This window comes from Pipistrellus hanaki (assembly GCF_964339955.1).
Source record: "Pipistrellus hanaki genome assembly, chromosome: 1".
NCBI lineage: Eukaryota > Metazoa > Chordata > Mammalia > Chiroptera > Vespertilionidae > Pipistrellus > Pipistrellus hanaki.
Window position 1 is genome coordinate 73,569,796 of NC_140503.1, and position 25,636 is coordinate 73,595,431.

General features: G+C 44.2%; 2 protein-coding genes and 1 pseudogene across 7 annotated transcripts in view; 1 reads left to right on the forward strand and 2 right to left on the reverse strand.

The window, feature by feature from the left end:
- Positions 1-399: 399 nt before the first annotated feature.
- LOC311610225 (mast cell protease 4-like) overlaps positions 400-25,636 on the reverse strand; it is an 87,718-nt gene continuing 62,481 nt past the window's right edge. The window contains exons 1-6 of one of the 5 annotated variants that reach the window (XM_084861255.1): positions 2,909-2,999; positions 2,455-2,600; positions 2,186-2,380; positions 1,612-1,747; positions 1,134-1,388; positions 400-716 (exon numbers count right to left, since the gene is read on the reverse strand). In XM_084861255.1, the coding sequence (XP_084717381.1) occupies positions 573-716; positions 1,134-1,388; positions 1,612-1,747; positions 2,186-2,380; positions 2,455-2,492 (768 nt within the window). In that variant the 5' untranslated portion in view covers positions 2,493-2,600; positions 2,909-2,999 and the 3' untranslated portion in view covers positions 400-572. Of the gene's footprint in view, positions 717-1,133; positions 1,389-1,611; positions 1,748-2,185; positions 2,395-2,454; positions 2,601-2,908; positions 3,054-25,636 lie in introns of those variants that run through there. The other 4 variants (XM_084861256.1, XM_084861258.1, XM_084861259.1 and 1 more) reach the window with 4 other exon arrangements.
- Positions 3,394-4,168, forward strand: LOC311612066 (zinc finger matrin-type protein 2-like; annotated as a pseudogene). Its single transcript has 2 exons — positions 3,394-3,478; positions 3,520-4,168. The product of its transcript is annotated as a zinc finger matrin-type protein 2-like (transcript).
- On the reverse strand, positions 10,793-13,413 carry LOC311610246 (cathepsin G-like). Its single transcript, XM_084861304.1, has 5 exons — positions 13,329-13,413; positions 12,438-12,585; positions 11,863-11,998; positions 11,465-11,719; positions 10,793-11,047 (listed from the first exon to the last, which is right to left on the reverse strand). Exons 1-5 carry the CDS (start codon positions 13,381-13,383, stop codon positions 10,886-10,888), a joined length of 756 nt encoding a protein of 251 aa, XP_084717430.1. The 5' UTR covers positions 13,384-13,413; the 3' UTR covers positions 10,793-10,885.

Below are 25,636 nucleotides of genomic sequence, written 5' to 3' on the forward strand. Positions count from 1 at the left end.
GCATTGGCACATCTTCAGAAATAGTCATGGAGAATTTGCTATGACTCATCTGTGTCCTGTAGTGCAGTGGCTGAGGCATGGGTTTGAGGGAAGAAGAGAAGTGAGAGGAGAAGGGGATTAGGAAGAGGAAGAGGAAGAGGGGAAAGAGGAGAAAGAAGGTCACTCAGTACCAATATTACTCTGGATATTAAGTGGTATTGTACAGATTAAAATATTTTCTATAATAATCCATAGCACCACACAATGTTTATGGAAATTGATAGGCTTGTTTATTAGTCTGGCAAGAAAGGAGCCCAGCAAAATTCTTCATTCCCACTAGAGAAGAGGACCTGAACTCCTCCCTTTGGAGCAGTTGGTCTTTGGGGGAGCTCTGGGGAAGAAACAGTCTCACACACATGTGCCAGAGGCTGAATTTTATTGAATTTTGCTGGGGATACAACCAGCAGGGGTTTTGGCTACCTCTGGGAGCCTCCCTGGTCTTAGGCTCTGTCCAGGCTCCTGTGGAACCTGGGGGCTACCCAGGGAGAGCTCTGGCTTTGGGATTTTTCCTGAGTCTGGCCAGGCTTCTGTGTCTACTTGCACCTTAAGATTTTATTAATCCAGTGCACATAGGGGGAGATTCGAGTGAAGACACCAGGAGGCTTTGCATCTGTACGTCCATATGACACAATACCCTGGGCCACTCCAGCACACAAAAGGGGGCCCCCAGAGTCACCCTGTGGGTTAAAAAAAGCAGATCATGAGCAGCGATCATTCTTCTCTCCCTACTATTACTTCATCCTGGTTCTATCATACCCAGGCTAGCCCCAAGATACCCAAGTCAGGCCAGGAATCTTGATTACTAATGGAGTCATAAGTCAGGAGTCATAATTTAAATATCTTCTTTCTCTCTCTAGCATAGAACATAGATCCTGCCCCCGATATCTTATATGCAGACTAGATGGGAAGATTAGAGGCAGGACTTGAATATGGAAGGATGGAACCCAGAAGGAGGATTCCAGTTCCCATAGTTCTAGAAACCCATGAATGTAGACACCAGTAACTGAACCAGGGGACTTTCTGATCCACCCCCTCTTAGCAGGACCCTGTCTCCCAGAAACTGATTATGAGGAGGAAGTGTAAATTTGTGGTACCTTATATGGTGATCTTTTCTTCCTGGGGTTGCCCACACAGATTTGCAAGTTATGATTGTAAAACATAAAGTGATTGCAGGCCTTGGCCTTCATGAGTCTTAACTTCACCTCTCTCAGAGTATCTGACGCTGGCTTTTCCACGCCTATTCTCCCCCAGCCAGTTGCTCGGCATACTTTTCCAGGTTGAATAAAGGTAGACTTGGTGGGCAGGGGGACTGTCCCCACGGCATGGTTCAGCTTGGCCTTCGTTTGTAGCTGTGAGGGAGGAAAAGTAGATGATTGCCAGTCACAGGGAATGTGGGTGATGTGGAATGGAAGAGGCTCCCTGGGCAGGGCCTAGAGTTTTTCCCAAATGGGGTGGTGATGACATGGAGTGGGGGTGGTACCTGAGGAAGTGGGTTGGAAGAGAATGAGAAATGTACAAGTCAGGAGAAGGTTAAGAAGGGGGAATTGAGAAGTCCAAGAAAGAGAATGGCACCTTGAGTAACATGATGTCATTGACATCAGTCAAAGCGTTGTATTTCGGATGAACAAATTGTTCTTTGACTTCTAGCTTCTGCCATGTGGATTCTTCTTGTTTTATGTCATGAGCTCCGAGAATGACAGTAATTTTTCTGTGGAGAGGGAAGAGAGAGTCAGGAAAGGTGCTGGTCTCCTGAGAGGGGCCTATTTTGAGCAGAGTGACAACAGGCCCTCTTTATCAGTGTATAGCCAACTGAGGAACTCAGTTCTTACTGAGGAAAGCCATTCCTCCCAGGTACCATAGCTGTTTTAGGAAGGGCCAGGCCCTGGCAGACTGAGAGAGCTCTCTGGCACCAGGACAAGGGGGGCAGTATTGCCCTGTCTTGATCTGGGTTGCCCATTAGTAAAGCCCTGACCTTTGGGGATGGAGATGACTAATCAATCACAATGGCCCAGTTCCTCCCAATATACATCACTGACCATCTTAAGATCGTTAGGCAAAAATCTCTCCTGAGGCCACTTGAAAGTTGTGTTAACTCTGATTCCTACAACTCCTCACATGAAAAGAGAACAAATCAAAGTTTTCTTACCTTCCTTTACAATGAGCAGCTGTCACTACAAATTCTTGACTTATGAGAAATCCACCACAGTTAATAACATGACCCTGGTCCATGGTGATTTTCAGATAGGCCATGTAGGGACGGGAGTGTGGCTTGGACTCAATGCCACTGATAATCTTCACTGAAATAGAAAATCCAAGGTTCCCAAACACAGGGTAACTAAGCCTTCAGACAGAGCACTAGGTAAGGAAAATGAGTTGAAAACTGAGGCAACCCCTCATCCCCAGCCTCACCCTTACCTGTAGTGTAACTCAGCCCCTCCACATATCCTTTTCATTGGCTTTCCTTATCCCAGTCCACCCTGTCAATCCTACTTTTCAGAACACAATGGATAGTCTTGATTCTGAATTGTCATTTAAACATTTCTTCATGTCCTGATCCTGACCTTTTCCACATGAGAGCAAAGACAGAGGAGAAAAGGACCAGGAATCAGAATTATGGATATTTTGAGGAGAGCAGCTTAAGAAGTACTTTCAAAGCCAGTTTTCTATGCACCCCCCCCCCCCCCCCCCGCCCTCTGGAAACTGTTACTAACTTCTGGGAAATAATATGACTCTTTCAGGTAGAGATTTCCCCTGGAACACTTACAATGGGATCTTGCATTCTCATTTTAGGGTCTTCTTTAACTTGGGCCAGTAAATTTGGAATAGAAGTTAAGGACCCAGAGGACAGGGAGTTATATCATAGACTCACCAGCTCCAGCTTCAGGAGGCAAGAGGAAGACCAACCAAAGGAGTAGAACCTGCATTTTCCCAGCGATGCTGCTCATGGGAAGGTTCTCCTGTCTCTCCCCACTCTTGTTCCTGCTTTTATAACCCCAGTAATAGAAGAGAGAGAGAGAGAGTGTGTGCGTGTGTGTGTGGGGGTGTGTGTGTGTGTGGGGGGGGTTGGGTGGGGTGAAGGGGGTGAGGGGGGACTGGGAACCACATTTTTGTTGTTCACTCTGGCCTGGCTTATCTTCCTAATCAGAGATTCTCATAGTTCTCCTCTCTGCTTGGCTGGTGTGAAAGCTGTGGTCAGAGCCCCAGAGTCCTGGCTTCTAGGGTGAGGAATGCACCTTTCTCATCTAACGCAGCTCTCTAGAGGCCTAATAGTATCACAAATTGTAGGGGGCACATGTTTTAGATGTTGTAGGAATCTAGAACAGGGATCAGCAAACTTTTCCTATGAATAGTAAGATGGTAAATATTTTCAGCTTTGTGAGTCATACTGTCTCTGTCTCAGCTATTCAGCTCTGCCATCACAGCACAAAAGCAGGCATAGGCAAGATGTAAACAAGTGGGAAGATGGTGTTGAGCAGTGAGCCAAAAAGTTGGACTTTTGCCACAAGTGGGGCAAAGATGAATATGAGAAGTTTGCTGAGAAGAGGCTCATAGAAGAGAGAGAAAAGAAGTATGGAAAATCAGTGCAGCCAGTTAAGGAGGAGCTTCTCCAGCATAGGAACTACAAAGTGGACCTGGAATCCAAGCTTGGGAAGACAATTGTCATTACCAAGACCACCGCGATCCGAGGTGGGAGGATATTGCTGTAATATCTGTGACTGTGTTGGATCACATTAATGGAAAAAATCCAACTTCCTGGATCACATTAATGGAAAGAAACATCAGCAAAATCTGGGCATGTCTATGGGTGTGGAACTTTCCACTTTACATTAGGTGAAGAAATGTTTTGAAGTCAGCAAGAAGATGGAAGAGAAACAAAAGGATTATGATTTTGAGGAAAGGAGGAAAGAGCTTAGAGAAGAAGAGGTAAAGGCCAAAGCCTATAAGAAAGAGAAATGTAAAAAGGAGGAAAGGAGGGCTGAGGAGGACTTGACATTTGAGGGGGATGGTGAGATGCAGCTGTAATGGGCTTCTCTGGCTTGGGTTCCACCAAGATTAGTTACTGAGGCTTTCTGTGCTTGGCCCTTTGCTGGGCTTAACTTTGAATATGGGCGGGTCATTTTTTTTGGCGGGGGGGGAGAGGTTCTTGGGAAAGTCCTTGAGTGGCAATGGGAAGGACTAGAGAGTGGGTGTTTGCAGTTTTCCTCCACCTTGAGAGTAAGCACAGGAGGCAGTGGTAATGCTGCAGCATATTCCTCCCTCTGCTCATCTGCATTCCCAATTAAAAAAACCTCTTCTGAGGCTGTTTTCTCAATACTTCCCCTGCATCTTTCCCTCTTCATCTTTCTAGTCTTCTCTGAGCATCCTACATTTATCCTGTGTTCTGCCTTAAAAAAAAAAAAAAAAGATATTTTTATTGATTTCAGAGAGGAAGGAAGAGGGAGAGAGAGATAGAAACATCAATGATGAGAATCATTGATCAGCTGCCTCCTGCATGCCCCCACAACCCTGGGGCATGTGCCCTTGACTGGATTGAACCCGGGACTCTTCAGGCTGACGTTCTATCCATTGAGCCAAACTGTCTAAGGCATGTTTTCTGCCTTTGTTTTAATGTTGACTCTTACTGTAACAGAAAGGTTCTCTGGGTCCCTAGTGTCCAGCTGATGTTATATCCTTGACCAGCCACCACTCCCCCGTTTCCTAATTCCCCACTGTGGTTCTTTGGCCACCTGTGCATGCATGTGTACTTCTGCCTGGGTCAGTAATATGTGCGAATGTGTGTGCATGAATCTGTTACATAGAAGGAGCCTAAACCAGAACCTCAGAGCATTACTGTCTTGGGGCCTGATGTTCTTGGTTTCCTCAGTGCATGTAACATAAAATTAAATGGGATGAGTGTTTGGTGTCATTTTTGTCTGTTGAGTTTTTTAACCTTTGTTTTTCATATGTAGACTGTTCAGCTATTCCTGTTTGTTTTATCTTATTGAGGATTACTCTGCTTTTGTCTTTCCTGTGAGCAAGCTCTTGGAAGAAACTGTTTAATGCCAAAAAAACAAACAAACAAACAAACAAAAAAACAAACAAAACCAAAACAAAACAGGAAGAAAAAAAACAAAAAACCTTATATGGGAGCCTTTGGCTGTTCAACATGTTTAATAAATGGCATTGACTGGGCCTAAAAAAAAGAAATGTAAACCAGTGGGTAAGATTGTATTCCAAGAAAATTTTATTTACAAAAACAGGAAGTGGGTGTATTTGCCCTACTTCCCCATCTAGAAGATCAGCCCTTCCTTCAAGGCAATTAATCAGCAGAAGATTAGATATTGAACACCCACAATATGTTTGGCACTGATAAGAGTTTTACGGGTATCATTTCATTTAATCTGTTAAACATCCTTTTGGGTAAATATTATTATACACAATTATGGAGCACTCAACTGATGCTCAGAATGTCACATAGCAGTTAAGACTGAAAATGTAATATGTTAGATTCTAAAACTCATACTTTTTCATTCCACTAAACTGAATAATAAGGGATGTGGAATGAAGGGTTAGTATAATGAATGGAGAAAGGAATGGAATGTGTAAAGGAGAACACTAGTGTTCTCTAGGGAGTGTTGAGGTTTCCTACTGGTGCACTGAGAGTCACATTTCGTTTGATAATGAAATGATATCTGCATTTGTCAGTATTATTTTCTTTTTGTTAATCCTCACCCGAGGATATTTTTTTTCATTGGTTTTTAGAGAGAATGGAAGGGAGGGGGAGTGACAGAGAGAACTGATTAGTTGCCTCCCACACGTGGCCTGACTGGTGCTGGGGATTGAGCCTGCAACTGAAGTATGTACCCTTGACCAGAATTGAATCCAGGACTCTTCAGCCCTCAGGCTGCTACTCTAACCACCGAGTCAAACCGACCAGGGCTGCACCTGTCATTACTTGAGATATTACTTTGAGCTCTTATTATTTTACTAGAGGCCCAATGCATGAAATTCATGCATGGGAGGGGAGGATCCCTCAGCCCAGCCTGCACCTTCAGGGGATTGAGCCTAAATCAGCAGTCGTACATCCCTCTTGCAATCTGGGACTGCTGGCTCCTAACTACTCACCTGCCTACCTGTCTGATCATACCCAACTGCTCTCCCCTGCCATCCTGATCACCCCAACTGCCCTCCCCTGCTGGACTGATTGCCCCCTAACTTATTTGCTCCCCCACTTCAGCTTTATCTTGACCCTAACTGCTTGCTCCCCTGTGCTGGTCTGATTATGTCCCTAACTGCTTGTCCTCTCTCACTGGCCTGATCTCATCCCTAACTGCTTGCTCCCCTGCAGGCCTGATTGTCCCCAACTGCCCACGCAACTGTGGCTTTGTCCGGAAGGAAGTTGGGCGCCCTGAAGATGTCCAGTTGACCCGGTTTAATTAGCATATTGCCTTTTATAGATGTGCACCAAGAAAGGAAAATGTGTTCTCAATTAGATAGGAACATGCCATTGATTACAGGATTCATTCTTGAAAAGAGGTTAAAATGTGAAACATTGTGCACTTTAGAATCAATGAAATATTACAAACTATAGCATAATACAGGTACATACTTTATCTCATTCACCCTAACATCAACTCTGAGAAGTACTGTGGTTTCCATTTTACCGATGAGGAATGGAGGCTCAGAGAAAATGAGTCACTTAAGAAGATTTCATAACCAATGAATATCGGAACTAGGTGTCAAGTACATTTCCTTCATGACTTCCCAAAGCTACCTGTGGCCATCTCCCAGAGTGACTGAATTAGAGAAAAAAAAAAATCCTGAGAAATAACTATGTCTTTTTGTTCAGTTACTATGCACTGGCTCTGATTGATATTAATTTCTAAAGACCCACAAGGCCTCTGTGCAATGACAGTCAGAGGAGGGGCTTATGAAGTTATCAGCTTTTGGCCTGGATCTACCTCATAAAATATATGTGAGCTTGCGTGTGTGCATGCACATGTAATATTTAATTCTATGTAATTTTATCATGTGTGGGTTCATCTACCCACCACAATAGTCAAGTTATAGAACAGTTCTATTATTATAAGGATCTCATTTTATAACCACCCTCACTTCTCCCCCACTGTGGTCCCTTACCCCTTTCCTAGTCCCTTGCAACCATTAATCTCTTGTCTATAATGTTATTTCAATAATGTTATATACCCTAGCTGGAGTTGCTCAGTTGGTTGAGTGTTGTCCTGTGCACTGAAAGGTTGTCAGTTTGAACTCTGGTCAGGGCACATACTATGAAAGGCAACCAATCAATATTTCTCTCTCACATTGAGGTTTCTCTCTCTCTTCCCCTCCCTTTCTCTATCTCTAAAATAAATAAAAACATATCCTTGGATGAGAATAAAAAAATTAAAAAAGAATTCTACCTATAAAGAGGGAATATGCTAATTGACTCCCATACAGTCACAAAGATGGCGGCGCCCACAGCCAATAAGGAGGGAATATGCTAATTGACTGTCATGCCCTCAAAGATGGCAGTGCCCACAGCCACAAGATGGTGGTGTCCAGTCCCCTCAGACCTGCTGGAGAGCCTGCCGCTAGAGTCCCCCAACCCCCTCAACCCTCCAGCTGCCCAGGGCTGGCCCAAGGTGCAGGCAAGCCTCAGATGGCGGCTGCCCAGACATTCAGGGCTGCCTGAGGCTCAGGTAATTAGGGCTGGCCGAGGCTTGTGCTGCAGGCAGTGGCAGCAGTAGAGGTGTGATAGGGCGTCACCTTCCCCTGATTGCTGGGTCACCTCCTGACCTTGAGAGCTCCTGGACTATGAGAGGGGGCTGACCAGGCTGAGGGGCCACCCCCACCAGTGCATGAATTTTCATGCACCGGATTTCTAATGTTAAATAAATAGACACATATTTATCCTATACAATAAAAGAGTAATATGCAAATTGACCATATCTCCACTACACCCACCAGTCAATCAGGAGCAAATATGCAAATTAACCCAACCAAGATAGCTGTGGCCATGAAGTGAGCAGGAGACTTGGGTTTCCTTGGCAATGACGGAAGCCAAGCTTCCCATACACTCTGGCCTGCCCTGGACTCCTCTCAAGGCTACAAAGTTTCAATTATAGAAGATAAATAAATCCCAGATACCAGGACCTCTGCTTGGGTTGCGGGGGCAAGGGGGTGAGGGAGGGAGGAGAGCATGGCTGGCCTTCAAACCACCACAGGCCCCTTTCCCAGGCCACCCCACACCTTCAGGGAATCCCCACCCTGATCTGGGACACCCTTCAGGGCAAACCAGCTGCCCCCCATCCATGTACCAGGCCTCTATCCTATCTAATAAAAGAGTAATATGCAAATTGACTGTCACTCCAACACATAAGATGGCTGCCCCCATGTGGACACAAGATGGTGGCCACAAGATGGCCAGCAGGGGAAGGCAGTTGGGAGGGACCAGGTCTGCAAGGGAGAGCAATTGTGGGCAATCAGTTCAGCAGGGGAGGGCAGTTGGGAGGGACCAGGCTTGCAAGGGAGGGCATTTGGGGGTGATCAAGCCTGTAGGGGAAGGCAGTTAGGGGTGACCAGGCCAGCAGAGGAGGGAAATTGGGGGAGACTGGGCCTGAGGGGAAGGGCAGTTGGGGAACTCAGGCCTGCAGGGGAAAGCAGTGTCTAGTCTCTCCTGACCTTGATACTCTGTGCAGGGCCAGGGGCAGTAACCTCTGTAGATGAGAAGTCTGCCTTGGCTATTGGGTTGGGAGAGTGGTTCCTCATGAGGTTACTGCACAAGAGCTTGTTTTGGTTTTATGATATGCCAATCCAGTCAGTAGGGCCCCTAATGCACAGAGTCTGTAACTGGAAAAAGAAAGTGGGAGGAATTGTTGTCCTTTTGCACTATCTTCAATGTGCCTTGAAAATACGTTCTTGCCAAAGCTCTGTTGCTGAGGTATATTTAGTGGGGAAGCGTGCAGAGCTTTGGGAAGTGATGCGGCTGAGTCTGGGATGGTCAGGAAAGAAATTGTCTTCTGGAGGTGAGTACCATAAGGTCTATAGAAACATTTCCAGCAGAGCAGCTGGAGGCAGAGAGCTGCCTTAGAAGTGCTGAGTGTCAGAGAAAAGATGGGGAAGTGAGATGGGTTTACCCTGGGCATTTCCTGGGGACTGAATCCTGACACTGGGTGGGGCTCTGGGAATCTCAGTACCTGTCACAGACAGTAAGGGCTGGATGAGGGCTCTTCCACCCCTTCTCCTCCCCAGGTCTATCATAAAGTATTCTTTCCATTTGGCAATGCAAACATTTGAAAAATGAGACTGTTATCTCCCAGAACATGCAGTGGTGGAATTCCTATGGTTAGGCTGTAACACATACAGAGAGAATGACTGTGTTGTTAAAGATACATTGTTGATTAAAATTTTGTTGCCAAATAGTTTATACTGAATATTAGACAAATGACTTTTAATAAGAACTTTGGAATTTACCAAAATATTTATGTACATAGCCAGTTGGATTTGCTATGTGTTCAATGATAATTCCATTTAGAGGATGGAAACTGTGAAGTTCAGATGGTAAATGCCAGACTACAGGGAATAATTGACATTTTGATGGACATAGAAGAACCTCCCGGGCTGATTCTGTGCAGTCACATTAAGAACGTGTTTAAAGTGTGATTTTAAGTCATGTGACTTCAGTAATCTTTCATTTTGAATATAATATTAATGTAGACAGTCCTGGAATAATCTTTAGGGTACAAGTCATGTTATTTTAGTCAACATATGGCTTGAGTTTGATAAATTTTAGAGTATTGAAAACAGGAATCAGGCCCCTGTCATATTGAAAATGAGGACATTGGTCTATATTGGTTGGCATGGGGATTTGATACTCTGGCTATCGATGAACACTTGGATTGTTTCCATCTCTTGGCCATGTGAATAGTGCTGCTGTGAACATGGGTGCTCACTGGCTATTTTTTAAAAATATGTTTTTATTGACTTTAGGGAGAGGAAGGGAGAGGGAGAGAGAAATAGAAACATCAGTAATGAGAGAGAATCATTGATCAGCTTTCTCCTGCATGACCCTACTGGGGATCAAGCCCACAACCGAGGCATGTGCCCTGACCGGGAATCGAACTATGATCTCCTGGTTCATAGGTTGACACTCATGAGCCACAGTGGCCAGGTTCCTTGGCTATTTTTAAGCAAGCAGATCCTTTTCTTTATTCTAGGCCTTGTATTATTCATTTTAAAAAAATATTTAGATCTCTGGTCTATTTCAGAATTATTTTGGATTATGGTATGAAGAGTGGATTCAATTTTATTGCCACTCGCCACCAAATTATCTAGTTGTTTTGATGCCTTGTGTTAAAAATTCATTATTTCCCAGCGATTTGAGATGGCACTTTTGCCATATATTAAATTGAACATTGTATGGAATTTTAATTCTTTCCTTTGGTCGGCCTATGCTACACACACCAGTGGCACAGAGTTCTAGAGTATACTTTAATGTCTGGTAGGAGAGTTTTTGGTAGGGTGGAGAATAGAGACCCTTGCCCTGCTGAGATATCTGGCTTTCCATCACTCTCCAAAGCTATGTGGGGAGGGGAGATGGGGAATGGTTGGCTTGGAGGAGGTACCTAGTTCATCCTGTCCCCCAAGATGGATTGTGGGAGGTTCATTTGCACTGAGGAAAAGATCCCATTTTCCTGCAGGAGGTCAGACTCAGTCCTGGATACATTTGCTTTGTACAGAATAGATGTCTAATAACACGAGAAATCTGTTATTTCCACTGTAGACATGGTCATTTATTAAGGCTCTGGCAACCCCACTGGAGCTGGCTTCCATTCCAGAGAAGTCAGTTACAGGGGGAAGAAAGGTCTCAGTGTGCTCTCTTTTGGTTAAGTTGGTTCATTGTTCTATTTATCCAGGGTAGGAAACGAGCAATCCTGGTGAAGACTGTTGGAGGAGCCCCGAATCTTCTTCCATAGGAGACAATGCCCTGGGCCACATTGTTACACACAAGGGGGCCTCCAGTGTTCCCCTGTGGGTGTGGAGAGGAAGGGACACTAAGCCAACCCCCCACCCCCACCCCATACCTCCCATGCTTAATCCCTAACGTCTGGCCCTTAGAGGAGGGGGGCTAGGTGAAGAAGTCAAGCTCCTGGGTCTTTCATTGCTTAGGCTCCAACCCTGGCTGTGGTGACTGTCTCTAGCTCAAGTCAAGTCAAGGTATCTTGCCCTTTTCCGTGAAAAGGCTGCACTGACCTTAAGTTTTGCATGTGTATCCATTGTGTGTCCCATGCACCTCCCCTTCCCTCAGAGACTGGGTTAATGGGAAACCCCCCACTTTACGTTGCTCTGGCCCCCAGACAGGCTGTGGGGATGTAGTCTGTTCCCACTGCCTTGTTCTGCCCAGCCCTCCTGTCTCAGGTAGTGTTGCAGATGCCAGTGGCCTTACCAGGAAGGTGGTCTTCCCCTCGATCTCATCTCCTACACAAATTTGCCTTCGGCCATTGAAGGTATCAAAGTAGTTGCTGCACTCCTGATCCCTCTGCACAGTCAGCTGCACATCCCGTAGTGTGTCTGTCCTCCTGTTCTGGGTGACCAGGCCCCAGCCAGCCACAGTGCACAAGGACCCAGGACGCAGTCTGGTTTGGGATTGAGGCAGAGCCACTGGCCTCACAAATCGATTCTGTCTGGCTCTATTTTCCAGCTGGAGGGAAGAGTGCAGGCACTCAGGGAATGTCTATGCAGCCCTCACCCACCACCCCTGGGACTCTGCCCCTGCTTCCTCCTCCCTGAAGTCCCCCCCCACTCCCCCCATGCTGGGAAGGAGCCAGCTCAGGCAGGTGGTACCTGCAGTAACATGAGGTCATTCAGGTGGTTCTGCTGATTATATCTAGGGTGGCGGATGGCTCTGAGCACCGATATCCTCTGCTGGGTCCTTTCCTGTCTCCTGATGTTGTGCGCCCCCAAGATGACATGCATACGGCTGCAAAGGAATAGTGGCTTAGGGGTAGGTGTGAGTTGCATGAGCTAAAGTCCACCAGCTGTGCTGAGCAGGTGAGAGCTCAGGGCAGCAGAACTGCAGTTGAAGGAAATGAGGAGACAGGGAGGCCCTGAGGTTGAGATCTCTGGTTCTGCTGCATCTCCAAAGCCTTGCACTGGGGATGGTCGGGTACACACTGACCTTAAGTTTTGCCTCCCTTAGAATAACTTGAGAAATAGTTTGCAGTCATATTTTGAGGCTTAATGCATGCCTTCCATCTCTTCCTTTTGACCACATTTACACTAGACTATTCCCTGCCTCCCAGGGTTTACTTAGTCTCTCTTCATCCCTTCATTGCTAGAACCCTGCTTTTGGCTGCATGGTCTTCTGAACTCTTCTGAACCTGCTTTACTGGCTGCCTGGAAGATCCTTAATTCCTCACCTTCCCCAGCAGCGAGCTGATGTCATCACAAAGTCTTCTCGCACCAGGAATCCTCCACAAGTGCTCAGACCCCTTGGTGTCCGGGTCAGAAGATACGCCATGTAGGGGTGGGAATGGGGTAGGGCCTCTTGGCCTCCAATGATCTCCCCTGGAAAGAAGTATTCAGCACTTATCTCTGCTCACTGAACTCACAGCTTGGTTGATCTTGAAGGCTAGAAGATAGGGAAGCTACAGAGATGATGCAGGGAAAGGAGGATTTGGTGGTAAGAATTGGGGTTTGCAGGGTACCACATTATGAGAGAGGGCTCTAGGATTCTTCAGGAAACACTGCTGGCTCCCACCACACACCTCAGCTTCCTCCCACCTCCCCAAAAGGAGAACAGCCCTTGCTCCAGGCAAGGCACCTAAGCCTCTCACAGTGTGGAGAGATCTCTACTGGCATCCAGAGCCCATGGGAGTAGCTTCTCCCTGAAATTCCCGGGGACTTTCTTTTTCAAGGGCCTTCCTGCTCCTTCTGAGTCCAGCTCATGACTAGCTCACAGACTGTTTTTCAAGAAACTAGATATGAGCTGAGGGGACTGTTATTGCATATCTTTGTCTCCTTGGCTTTGGCAGAGGGCTGCAGAAAAATTCATAGAGCAGAGTTCAGAGCACATTCTATAGGCAAGGGGCAATTCCAAGAGTTCCATGTACACTAACTAATGTAACCATCTTAGCAACTCCACAAGGCGGCATTGCTGTTATTTCTATTTATAGATGGGAACTGTTAATGCAGATATTGTGCCCAATGACACACAGATATTGTGCCCAATGACAGGAAGTGCTGAGGCTGTCTGGGCCCAGAGTCTATGGGATGGGATTGGGCCTCAGTGGGTTTGGAAGGTCACTCACCTGCCCCAGCCCCTGCGGGTAGGAGAAAGGCCACCAGAAGCAGGAATTGCTGCATCTTCCCAGGAAGGCTGACCAGTCAGATGCTGCTGGTGCTTCCTCCTGCCAGGCTTTTAATCCCCAAGAGAGGAAGGAAGGGTAGGGTGGGGACTTGAGGGTTCCCATTCCATTTTTTTATCTGTTGGTGTAATAGGTTTCATCACCCTTGGCTGGCAGGAGGTTCGTCTACAAACCACCAGTGACCTGAGGGAAGGCAACACTGGATCTCCCACAGCCGCTGAGTCATGTTCAGCAGAAATGGGAACCAGGGCACAAGGAGAGAAGCTTTGGGCATGGCATCCCAGGACCCTAAACCCATCTAATTCAATAATATCCCAAGAAGGCACAGAAGCTGCTAGCTGCCTACGACCTCATTTCCTATCCCTCTGGGATGGAAGCCTGCCTGAACTCACCCTTTGGGCCCTGGCCACCTGCTGAAACCCTGGCTGCTCCCACCTCTTTCTAGAAGCTGTCAAGGCAGATTGAGTAGCTTTCTGTGTTGGTTGGTGGAGGGTGCTGGCAGAGAAGGAAAATGGAAGTACAAGGCTTTGTCCCTGGTGGCAACTTTCTTAGGTCACTTGAGCCTGAAGAAACGCTCAGTAAAAGTTAAGACAGTTGAGGTCTTCTGTTTGCAGCTTCCTGAAACCTTTGGGTCTCAGAGGGTTCTTTGTATGCAGGAAAGGCCTGGTGGGTGGATTCTGTTGAGAGATGTCAGAACCTGGCTTGAAACTTATAAGACCCTATCCAGGATATGAGTCCCATGATCCAAATCCCCATTCTCTATCCAGGGATCTGGATACAGTGTTTCCCAAAGTGTGGTATGCATACCCCCAGGGGTACAGGAAGAGTTTGGTGAGGGTACGCGTTGCACTGGAGTTTGGTGGGAATATGCCAGTAACGTGCTTAGCTGTGCCTAATTCTATGTTCTCATGAGTACGAGGGGTACTCAGCATTACGAAAATTATAGATGGGGTACACATATGTCAAAAGTTTGGGAAACACTGATTTAGAAGGTACATCCTTGCTGTGCTCCCTGTAATAACATAAATCCAAAGAACTGAAGCTACTCATTCAACACTAAGACTAAGACCCAGCCGAGTATTGCAGAATAATGCAGTGGGTTGTGAGACACTCTTAAAACTGTATAGGAGATTATGTATATATTCAACAAAACAGTATAATCCAGTGTAATTTTTGCAAAAAGTACATCAGAATTAAAAAGTAGTATAATTCTTAAACCTTAAAGTTTGTGATAAGTCCACCTGAAAATCTTATACAAGTTAAGTGTCCTTTACTTATATATAAATAGTAGAGGCCCAGTGCATGAAAATTCGTGCACTCGGGGTGGGGAAGGGTGTTCCACAGCCCAGTCTGTGCCCTCTCACAGTCCAGGACTTCTCAGGGGATGTCCATTTGTCGGCTTATGCCCACTTCTCAGGGAGTGGGTCTAAGCCATTAGTCGAATTTCCTTAGCACTGCCACTTAGCTTCTGGCACTGACCACCTGCATCTACCTCCTGGTGGTCAGTGCACATTATAGTTAACAGTCATTCCCGGTCATTCTGCCTTTAGGGTCAATTTGCATATTACCTTTTTATTACATAGGATATACAGATTTTCACTTAATTTTCAAAGTTGTAAGGAATTTAATACCTTTTCTAATACATCTCCATGACTGCAACATCATGAAATTTTTTTATACATCTGAATAGCACTATACAGAACAAAGAGAAAAAAAGAGAAATAGTATCCTACCTAATAAAAAAGTAATATGCAAATTAACCATCACTTTGCTACTCACAAGTCTCACCTACCAGCCACACCCACCAGCCAATCAGAGAGAGTATGCAAATAAACCCAACCAAGATGGCTTCGGCCACAGAGAGCAGGAGGAAGGCTTGGTTTTCTCAGGCAACAGAAACATCCTCTGGACCCAGGCTGCTCCTAGTCTGTAGGCCTGAAGGCCCTAAGCGGCAGGGGTCCCAGAATGCCCCCTCGCCACTTGGAGCCTATGAGTGCCGGTGCCAAGCAGCTGGGGGTGGGGTGGGAACCATAGTGACATGGGGACGTTCCCTCCCTGCCTACAGCCACTTGGAAATGCTCTAGCACCAAGCGGTGGTTTGGGCTGAGGCCAGCAGTGGTGCCCACACCCACGCAGAAATTCCCTCCGGTCCAGCCTGGGTTCTCAGCCACTGAGTCACACCAGCCAGGCATATATGGAGAAATCTTAAATGTTTCTTTTCTTATATATATTTTATTGATGTTTTACAGAGAGGAAGGGAAAAGGATAGAGAGCTAGAAACATCGATGAGAGAGAAACATTGATCAGCTGCATTCTGCACAGTCCCCACTGGGTAGATACCCTCAAGGTACATGGCCTTGACTGGAATTGAACCTGAGACCCTTGAGTCTGCAGGCCATTGCTCCATCCACTGACCCAAACCAGTTAGGGCTGTCCAATATGTTAAAGAAAAAACCCTATCTAATAAAGAGGAAATATGCAGGAGAAAGCATTTGGGGGTGACTGGGCTGTCAAAAAAGGGCAGTTGGGGATGATCAGGCTAGCAGAAGAGCAGTTAGGTGTCGATCAGGCTGGCAGGGGAGTGGTTAGGGGGTGATCATGCTGGCAGGCACAAGCAGTTAGGGGCAATCAGGCAGGCAGGCGAGCAGTTGGAAGCCAGCAGTCCAGGACTGTGAGAGGGATGTCCGATTGCCTGTTTAGGCCCTATAGTCGAACATCCTCCAAGGGGTCCCAGATTGGAGAGGGTGCAGGTTGGGCTGAGGGACACCCCGCCACCCCCCATGCACTAATTTTGTGCACCGGGCCTCTAGTAATAGTATAATAGCTCATTAGTCTCTTAGCATTTGGGCTATCTTAATTCATTCTTACTTAAATTATTTTTCACAACTTAATTTTGTTTTAGAAACATTAAATTAAAAACAGAAGAATAAAGTATAGCTTGCATAATGGTAAAGGGGAGAAACATACATGCATCCAATGATTTGAATAGAGATGTGATAGGGTAATTTCAATTATAATGACAAGCATATTGTCAAATGTAAACAAGATCAACAGGCAAACAAAGAAATATGACTCCATGACTAGGAAACCATGGGATAATATTATAAGAATAATCTGATACAGATTACAAAACAAGTGTGCTGATATAAAAACAAGCTTTAAGTGGAGTTGCAGGGAATATGGAATTTTAAAAAGAGACATTCTGTTTGAAAAACTAAATATGCTTTCTAAAAGTGAAAAATGTTATAAGCAAAGTTAACGTCATAGTGAGTAAAGTTAACAGATTAGACAAAGATCTAATTGTAATGTGGAGTAGCTCAGAAAAAGTTGTCAAGAATAAAGAACAGAGTCACAAAGACAAAAATATATTAAACAGCCCAATTACAAGGTTGAATATATTTATAATTGGAGATTATATTTATAAATGGAGATAATGAGAAATAAAGAGGACTTTCAACTGAATGGTGATTAAAGGCTGAATTCTAAATAGCAATAATGAGGAAAGGTCAGGAAGAAACAACTTCATAGTCCTTTAGGCTTTTTAGACACATTTTATAAATTGATTAGTAATTATATAGAAGTTATGGATAGCTGATGAAGTGAAATGACACCTTGCCAACAAATGAAGATTATATACTTTACAAGCACATGTACAATATTTACAAAATATTAACCATAGATCAGGCCATAGGTTAGGTCTTAACAAGTGTTTAAAGGATTAAAATTACACATCATTTATTGTAGGCCACAATGAATTTAAGCTAGAAATGCAGAACAAAATATGGTCAGAAAATCTACATATATATGAGAAGCAGGAGCAATTCCTGTGGGTAGAGGTGGTGGGTGGTGCTGGCAGAGCTGGTGATGGTGGGAAGGGCCCTCTGCTTGCCTGTGGATGTGGTGGAGGATGGCCTGGATTTATGAACAACAAGCAAGGCCTTGCTTGCTGGTTTGATGTCGCTGGAGTTCTGTTCCAAGGTTTTTGAATTTTCATTCCTGCTTTTCTTTTCTTTCTTTCTTTCTTTTCTTTTCTTTTTTTTTTCTTTATTTTTTTTTAAATATATTTCATTGATTTTTCACAGAGAGGAAAAGAGAGGGATAGAGAGCCAGAAACATTGATGAGAGAGAATCATCGATCAGCTGCCTCTTGCACACCCCCCACTGGGAATGTGCCTGCAACCAAAGTACATGCCCTTGACTGGAATCAAACCTGGGACCTTTCAGTCCGCAGGCTGATGCTCTATCCACTGAGCCAAACCGGTCCTGGCTTCATTCCTGCTTTTGCAGTTGATCTGAGTCTATGGTTGGTTTCTGAATTCTTCATTTTATACTGCAATAATCATCACTAACAGAAATGTGAGATTAGTATCTGATCTTCATCTATGTTTGAACTCTGGGTCCACCCCACTGCAGTGCCACATGAGCTCTGGATCATGATGTTTGATTTTATTATAAAACACTGTCCTGGCTGAGGCCACACTAGAGGGCAAGACCCAGTCTACTCCCTTCTATTTTTAAAACTAGAGAAATAGAATGTTAAAGAAATCATGAGTCAAAGTTTAAATCATAATGGAAATCAAAAGTGAGTTTAAAATGATTAATAATGATAAAGATAATTTATATAAAAATGTGTTTGTTATGTATAAAGATGAAGCCCAATTATTTAACACTAGAGGCCCAGTGCACAAATTTGTGCATGGGTGGGGTCACTTGGCCTGGCTGGCAATCAAGGCCTATAGGGGGACCAGCAGCCAGGGGGAGGGACCCCAGGGGGAGGGACCCCAGGAGGTTGATTGCCAATGGGAGGGACTGCAGGAGGTTGGCCAGCCAGCTGAGGGGAGGGGCCATGAGAAGTAGGCTGGCTGGCTGAGTGGGAGTGGCTGCAGGAGGTTGGCTGGCTTGGCTTAGGGGAGGGGCTGAGGAGGTTGGCTGGCTGGTGGTGGTGGTGGGGAGGGCAGAGGGGCCACAGGAGGTTGGCTGTGGGAGTGCACTGACCACCAGGGGGCAGCTCCTGCATTGAGCATCTGCCCCTGGTGGTCAGTGTGCATCATAGCTACCAATTGTCCTGGTCGTTTGGGTCATTCGGTCATAAAGAATGCTTAGGCTTATATATATAGATTATACCTGAAATTAATTAATTTTAAAATATAAATGTTAAAATATAAGATAGGAGAATTTCTGTATAAACATAAGGTAGGAAAAAAAATTAAACAAGACCTACAAAACACTAACCATTTAAAATTATAAAGGAAAAGTGGATAAATTGATCTATGTAAAAATTCAGAAATCCTTATTTTCAAAGGTACTATTAAGATAGTGAAAAGTAAAGTCAGAATGGGCAAAAGTATTTGCAATAACTGGGAAGGGGTTTGTGCCTGGAAGATATATGTATATGTACTTTATATATAAATCTTATGTATGTTGTCTTACAAGTATTAGAAAGCCAATATTTTTGAAAATTGACAAATCCCTAGAAAACATACTCAAGAAGTTTGAATTTTTTTCATAAAGGTGAAATCAGTTAATTCAGTTATCAAAAACATCTCATCAAGGACAACCAGAAGCTCATATGGCTGCACTGAAAATCTATACAGAATATGCAAAGAAGGCTATAGAATTTCTTCTGGAGAGCAAATGCTACCCATTTACTTTATGAGACTAGCAAAACCTCAATGACAAAGCCAATGGAGACAACATGGGAAGAAACATTATAGGCCACTTGAATATTGATACCAAATCAATTAATTAGCAAGAGATATTATATCATGACTAATGTGGGTTCACAGTAGGTATGGGTGATCTTTCATTCTACACTCAATTGCTATAACACATCACATCAATTGATGAAAAAAGATACACCATGTGGTTATTTAATGGAAGCAAAACAAAAAAGCATTTACTGAAATTTATCCTCATTCATTTAAAAATAATATAGAAAAATATTTTTAATATGGTAAAAATTATCCACAAAAGTGCCACAACAATGATTATACCTAATGGTGAAATGTTTAATGTTTGAGAGTGAAATAATTCAATGACACCTGGGTAGCCATAGTCATCATTTCTCTTCAATATTATGCTATAGATTTTAGTGAGTGCATTTAAGCAGGAAATAGAAGTGAAAGATATAAGGACAGGAATTGATACATGATATGTACATAGAGAATCTATAGATAAATTATTATAATTAAAAGTATAGTTTAACAAAATTGCTAGAGAAATTTATGTATATATAGATTAAACATCCTATCTAATAAAAGGATAATATGCAAATTAACCATCACTTTGTCACATAAGATGGCTGCGCCCAGTCCGCTTAGCCCCACTGGAGTCCCCCAATTCTGAGGGGGAGGGTGGTTGCTGAGAGTGGGCCTCATGAGCAGCCTGACGGAATGCTTGCTTTGTCACCATGGTGGAGAGGCAACCATTCTGCCCCCGCCCCGCAGAGGGCCTATGGGCAGCGGGCATGGAGCAGCTGGAGCCTTTGGGGGATAACGGGACTGGCCAGCAGCCTCCATGGCTGAGCACAGGCTGGGAGAGGAGATGAGGGCCCACCTCACAGGGAAGCAGCGTGGGTCCCTCCTGGCTCCCATAGGCATGGGAAGCTCGCTTCTGCCTCCTGCGGAAGTAGCACGGCTCCTGGTTACCACTGATTTCCGCGGAAGCAGCGGGCAGCCTACTGTGCCTGATATTGCACAATGGGCTCCTAGTATTTCTATATATACATAAGTACTGCTAGAAACTTCAATTTTGAAAAGAATAATATAAATGGCATGAAAGTGATCGAATAATAAAAAATAAATTTAAGGAGAGGTGCAGGATTTTTAAAAAAATCCTCACTTTATTGATTTTTAGACAGAGTAAAAGGGAGGAGAGAGACAGAAAGAGAGAAATATTGATGTGAGAGAGACACATTGATTGGTTGCCTCCCGAATGAGCCTGCAACTGAGGTATGTGCCTTTGACCAGAATCAAACCCTGGACCCTTCGGATGTTGGCCAACACTCTTAACCACGGAGCAAAACCACCTAGGGTGTGCAGGACTTATTTGAAGAAACTCATAGACTTTATTTATTTTTTAAAACTTTTTTAAAAAAATATGTTTTTATTGATTTTGTACAGAGAGGAAGGGAGAGAGATAGAGAGCTAGAAACATCGATGAGAGAGAGTCATCCATCAGCTGCCTCTTGCACACCCCCGACTGGGGATATGCCCCTAACCAGGGTACATGCCCTTGACCGGAATCGAACCCGGGACCTTTCAGTCCACAGGCCGACGCTCTATCCACTGAGCCAAACCGGTCTCGGCAGAAACTCATAAACTTTATTAAGAGACACTTAAAAAGACCTACCGTAAATATAAAGATATTCCATGTTTGTGGATTGCAAGACAAAATATTTTAAAAATGTCAATTCTCCAAAAAGTGATCTATAGCTTCATTGCACTAGAGAGAGATTTTATAGAACTTAAATGATTTCTGGTATATGTGGAAAAACAGATGGCCAATAATAGCCAAGACACTCTTAAAAATGAGAATAAGATGGGAGGACTTGCTTTAGCAAATAAAGACATATTGATGAAGCTAGGGTGGTATTGATGGGGGCATAGAGACATAGACTAATGGACCAGAAATAGAGATTCCACACCCATTTGGACAGATACAGACATATATAGACACTTGAATTATGATGGAGGTTTCATGACAGATAGAAGGGAAAGGACTTTTTTTCCTCTCTAATTAATGATGCTAGGACAATAGGTATCTTTATGGTGTCCTGTAGGGACACATTTTCTATGTGGAAAAGAAAAACTTGTCCTTTACTCACACCATATCTAATAATTCATTTTAGTTGTGAATAAATATTTGAATATATCCTATATAATAAAACCCTAATTTGCAAATGGACCAGACACAGGGACAACTGGTCACTATGACACACACTGACCACCAGGGGGCAGACACTCAATGTAGGAGCTTCCCCCTGGTGGTCAGTGTCCTACCACAGGGGAAGCACTGCTCAGCCAGAAGCTAGGCTCACGGCTGGTAGGCGCAGCGGTGGTGGGGGGAGCCTGTCCTACCACAGGGGAAGCACTGCTCAGCCAGAAGCTAGGCTCACGGCTGGTAGGCGCAGCGGTGGTGGGGGGAGCCTCTCCCGTCTTCACTGCAGGTGGGCACTGCGAGAGGGGTGTCTAACTGTTGGCTTAGGCTCGATCCCTGAGGGGATCAGCCTGGGTCAGCAGGCAGACATCCCCTGAGAGGTCCCAGATTGGGAGAGGGTGCAGGCTGGGCTGAGGAACCCCCCTGTCCCGCCCCCCCTCAGTGCATAAATGTCATGCACCAGGCCTGTAGTAATGTAATAATGTGTTTATGATAGGTAAAAAATGTTAAATGCTATATATAAGGGTGGGAAAAGTAGATTTACAGTGGTAATACAAATAAATAATACAATCATTAATAAATAATAATATAAGGATAAACAATGTGTTTTGCATACTCACAATTGTAAACCTACTTTTGTCTACCCCTGTACATAAAATTCTAATCATAAAAAGGACTATTAATTTGATCATTAAAATCAAGAGCAATAAAAGATACTTTGTAGAGGGGGCAAAATGCTTATAACACACATATAGAAAAGATATTCAAGTCAGTAGAATAATGGGCAAAAGACTGGAACAGATGCATCTCCAAAGAGGAAATCCAAGTGGCCAATAAACATGTGAAAAGGTGTTACTCTCAGTAGTTAGAACCTCCCCCTTAAATCACCGTGAGATACCAGTTACAGTCACCAGGTTGGTTATGTTCCCTCTCCTGTGTATATACCCTAGAGAATCACGTGCAAATTTCCATCAAATACATGTCCAAAAAGGTCATGCATTATTCATGATAACCCCAAACTGAAAGCACTTGGAAGGTCCGTCACCACCAGCACAGATAATCAAATTGTGGCATCTATACTAATAAAAGGGTAATATGCTAATTAGACCAGGATACCTTCTGAGAGACCTTCCAGACATCCTTTTGGACAAAGCCATGGTGGCAGGGCCAAGGCAGAGGTGGTTAGGCGTGATCAGGCGAGGAAGGGAGGGCAGTTGGGGGTGATCAGGCCAATGAGGGGCAGTTGGGGGCAAGCAGGCCAGTGGGGGGACTGTTGGGGGTGAGCAGGCTGGCAGTGGGAGACAATTGGGGTTAAGCAGGCCAGCATTGGGGACAGTTGGGGGTTACCAGGCTGATAGGGGGGCAGTTGGGGGTGGGCAGGCTGGTGAGGGGGAAGTTGGGAGTGAGCAGGTCAGCAGGCAGGCAGGTGAGTGGTTAGGAGCCAGTGGTCCCAGATTGCAAGGGGGATGTCTGACCGCTGGTTTAGGGATCAGGCCTAAACCTTCAGTCCGACATCCCCTGTGGGGTCCCAGATTGGAGATGGTGCAGGCCGGGTTGACGGACCCCCAACCCCTGTGCATGAATTTCATGCACCGAACTACTCTTATTTATATAATGGGATATTATATAGCAATGAAAAGGAATGACTATTGCACAGGCAGCTCACAAATGAAACTCACAAACATGATGTTGAGCAAAAGAACCCAAGAAGACTGCATTCAGTATGATTCTCTTTATATAAAGTTGAATGTTAGCAATAATGAAACATCATTGAATAGAAATGTATACATAGGTGGAAAATTATGATGAAAAGCAAGGAAGGAGTTATCACAAAAGTCACAATAATAGTTAAATCTGGGGTTGGAGAGCAGAGAGGGCCTTTTTTAAAAATATATATTTTATTGATTTTTTACAGAGAGAAAGGGAGAGAGATAGAGAGCTATTAGAGAAACGTCGATGAGAGAGAAACATCGACCAGTTGCCTCTTGCACACCCCCTACCGGGGATGTGCCCGCAACCAAGGTACATGCCCTTGACCGGAATAGAATCTGGGACCTTTCAGTCCGCAGACCGACGCTCTACCACTGAGCCAAACCGGTTTCAACTGAGAGGGCCTTTTTGACCAGGAGGAGACATATGGGTGATTTCTGGAATGTTTCATGGTCTAGTTGACATAAATTGTAGTGCTTGCCTTATAATTTTCCTATAAACTGTATCTTTATGTTTTGTGCACTCCTCGTGTGTGTGTGTATGTGTGTATTATTGATTTTTTATAGAGAGGAAGGGAGAGGGATAGAGAGCTAGAAACATCAATCAGAGAGAAACTTTGATCAGCTGCTTCCTGCACATCTCCCACTGGGGATGTGCCCACAACTAAGGTACATGCCCTTGACTGGAATCAAACCTGGGACCTCTCAGTCCACAGGCTGACACGAGCCAAACCGGCTTCAGCTCATGTCTGTATATTTTACAATAAAACAATGTAAAAGCCTATTTGCCCGAGAGTGGGGATTGGAGAGAACATTTTGAGAAAGAGGGGACTATATGAGAATAGATGGGGCAAGCAAGTTTTTATTTTCTATCTTAATAAAAATTGTAATATTGTACTAATAACAGCACTTTGCTTCTCAATACCCATAGCTGCTTACATCTACTTTGGACTGCTTTATTACATTTCCGTCAGTTACAACCGTTTTCTCCTATGGGATGTTGGGACATTAACGTAGGCTGTTTCCCAGCTCCTGTTGGGGCCCTCATGCCCAGCTCTTCTGGGAAAGCATTGCCAGATGATGCTGGGTCACTTCCCCTTTGATGCTGCTCTAGTCAACCGTCATGTAGCTGCCCTTGGCTCTGTGGGAGGTGTGTACTTCTGAGGGATCTTGGACATCCTCAGAGCTGCCTTAATATCACCCTTTGAAGGGTATTTTGGAAACTTTTTGGGAAGTCTCTACTGACAAGCTTGTGATTATTACATGGAGAGTCTGTACAGGGAGAAGACTGTGCCAGTGCTACTGAGGCACTTCCTTGTAGGGAGAGCAGGTGACAAAGGAAATCTAATGGGATCTGCATAAAACCTTCCCATCATAGTTAGTGGGAAAGGGGGACTGCAAAGCCTGGATGTGGCAGAGGAAGATTTGACAAAAGGTTCAAGGCTCTCAGAAAAGTTTACTTAGGAGCTTGAGCAGCTGACCCTGGGGCCCTGGGTACATGCGAGAAAGAGCTGGAGGTGGACATATTCCCTGAGACCCTTTTCCAAAACTGCTCAGACTATCCAAGTATTCAACAATAGGAGATGGTAATATGATATATTACAAAATATAAATCGTGGGATAAATCATGATATATTTATGGGATGAAATGCTATCCAGCTATTAAAAGCTTCCAGGTTTAGAAGAATGCTTCATGGCCTGGAGCAGTTTGCTTCATCTAATGTTAAGAGGAAAATGTAGAATGTAAAATGTTGTGAGTTGATACTAATCCTGTTAAAAAAGGGCAAAAACCAGAACAACTATTTTATGCGACTCTTTTTCACCTTTATATTACATTTTTTTTCTATAATGGAAATGTTAGTTTCCATTATGTTTTTTCTATAATGGAAATGTTAGTTTCCATTTATGAGCAGAATAATATTTAGGGCTCTTAATCTTTATAGACAGCAAACACTGTTAAACACTGTAGTAGAGAAGAGGTAACAGTTTGGCAAAAAACAATTTCCTTTCCTTCTAGGGGACATAGGTGAACTACATTACCCAGCGTCACTTAAAGCCAAGTGTGGCTGAGTGACTGTCAGCAAATGGGATGTGAGTGGATAGTATGTGGACACCTTCTAGTTCTGGCCCATAACATGCTCTCATGCCTGACTATCCCCTTCCAGTTTTTGATGCAGATGAACCTGGGGAACTTGGAAGCTATTTTAGGGACCCTTTGCTTAGGTTGACCATGTAACTTATTGTCCAACCTGGGACACTTGAGGTAAATAGGGACACTGCTCATTTTGGACTGTGTGTGAATAAGAAAAAGACTTTTTATTGTGTTAGTCAAGGAAATGCTAAGTTTATGTGTTAGAATCCTTAGGTTAGCTTAACTATAGTATGTACCAACTTATTTTTAAAATGATAAAATTTAGAGTATTTAATAAATTAAAATGTAGAAGAAAATGTCAGCTTTAATCCCACTACCCAACTACCCATTTAAGTTTTCTAAATAATACATAAAAGTTGTAGAAAAATTAGAAAAATGAATATGCAGGAAAAAGAAAAAAGCCTAAAAGGAAAATATGTGTATAATAAAAATTTGATTGCTGATTACATTCATGAGACCCATGATGTTTTGGTCAACAACAGACTACATATACAATGGTGGTCCCGTAAGAC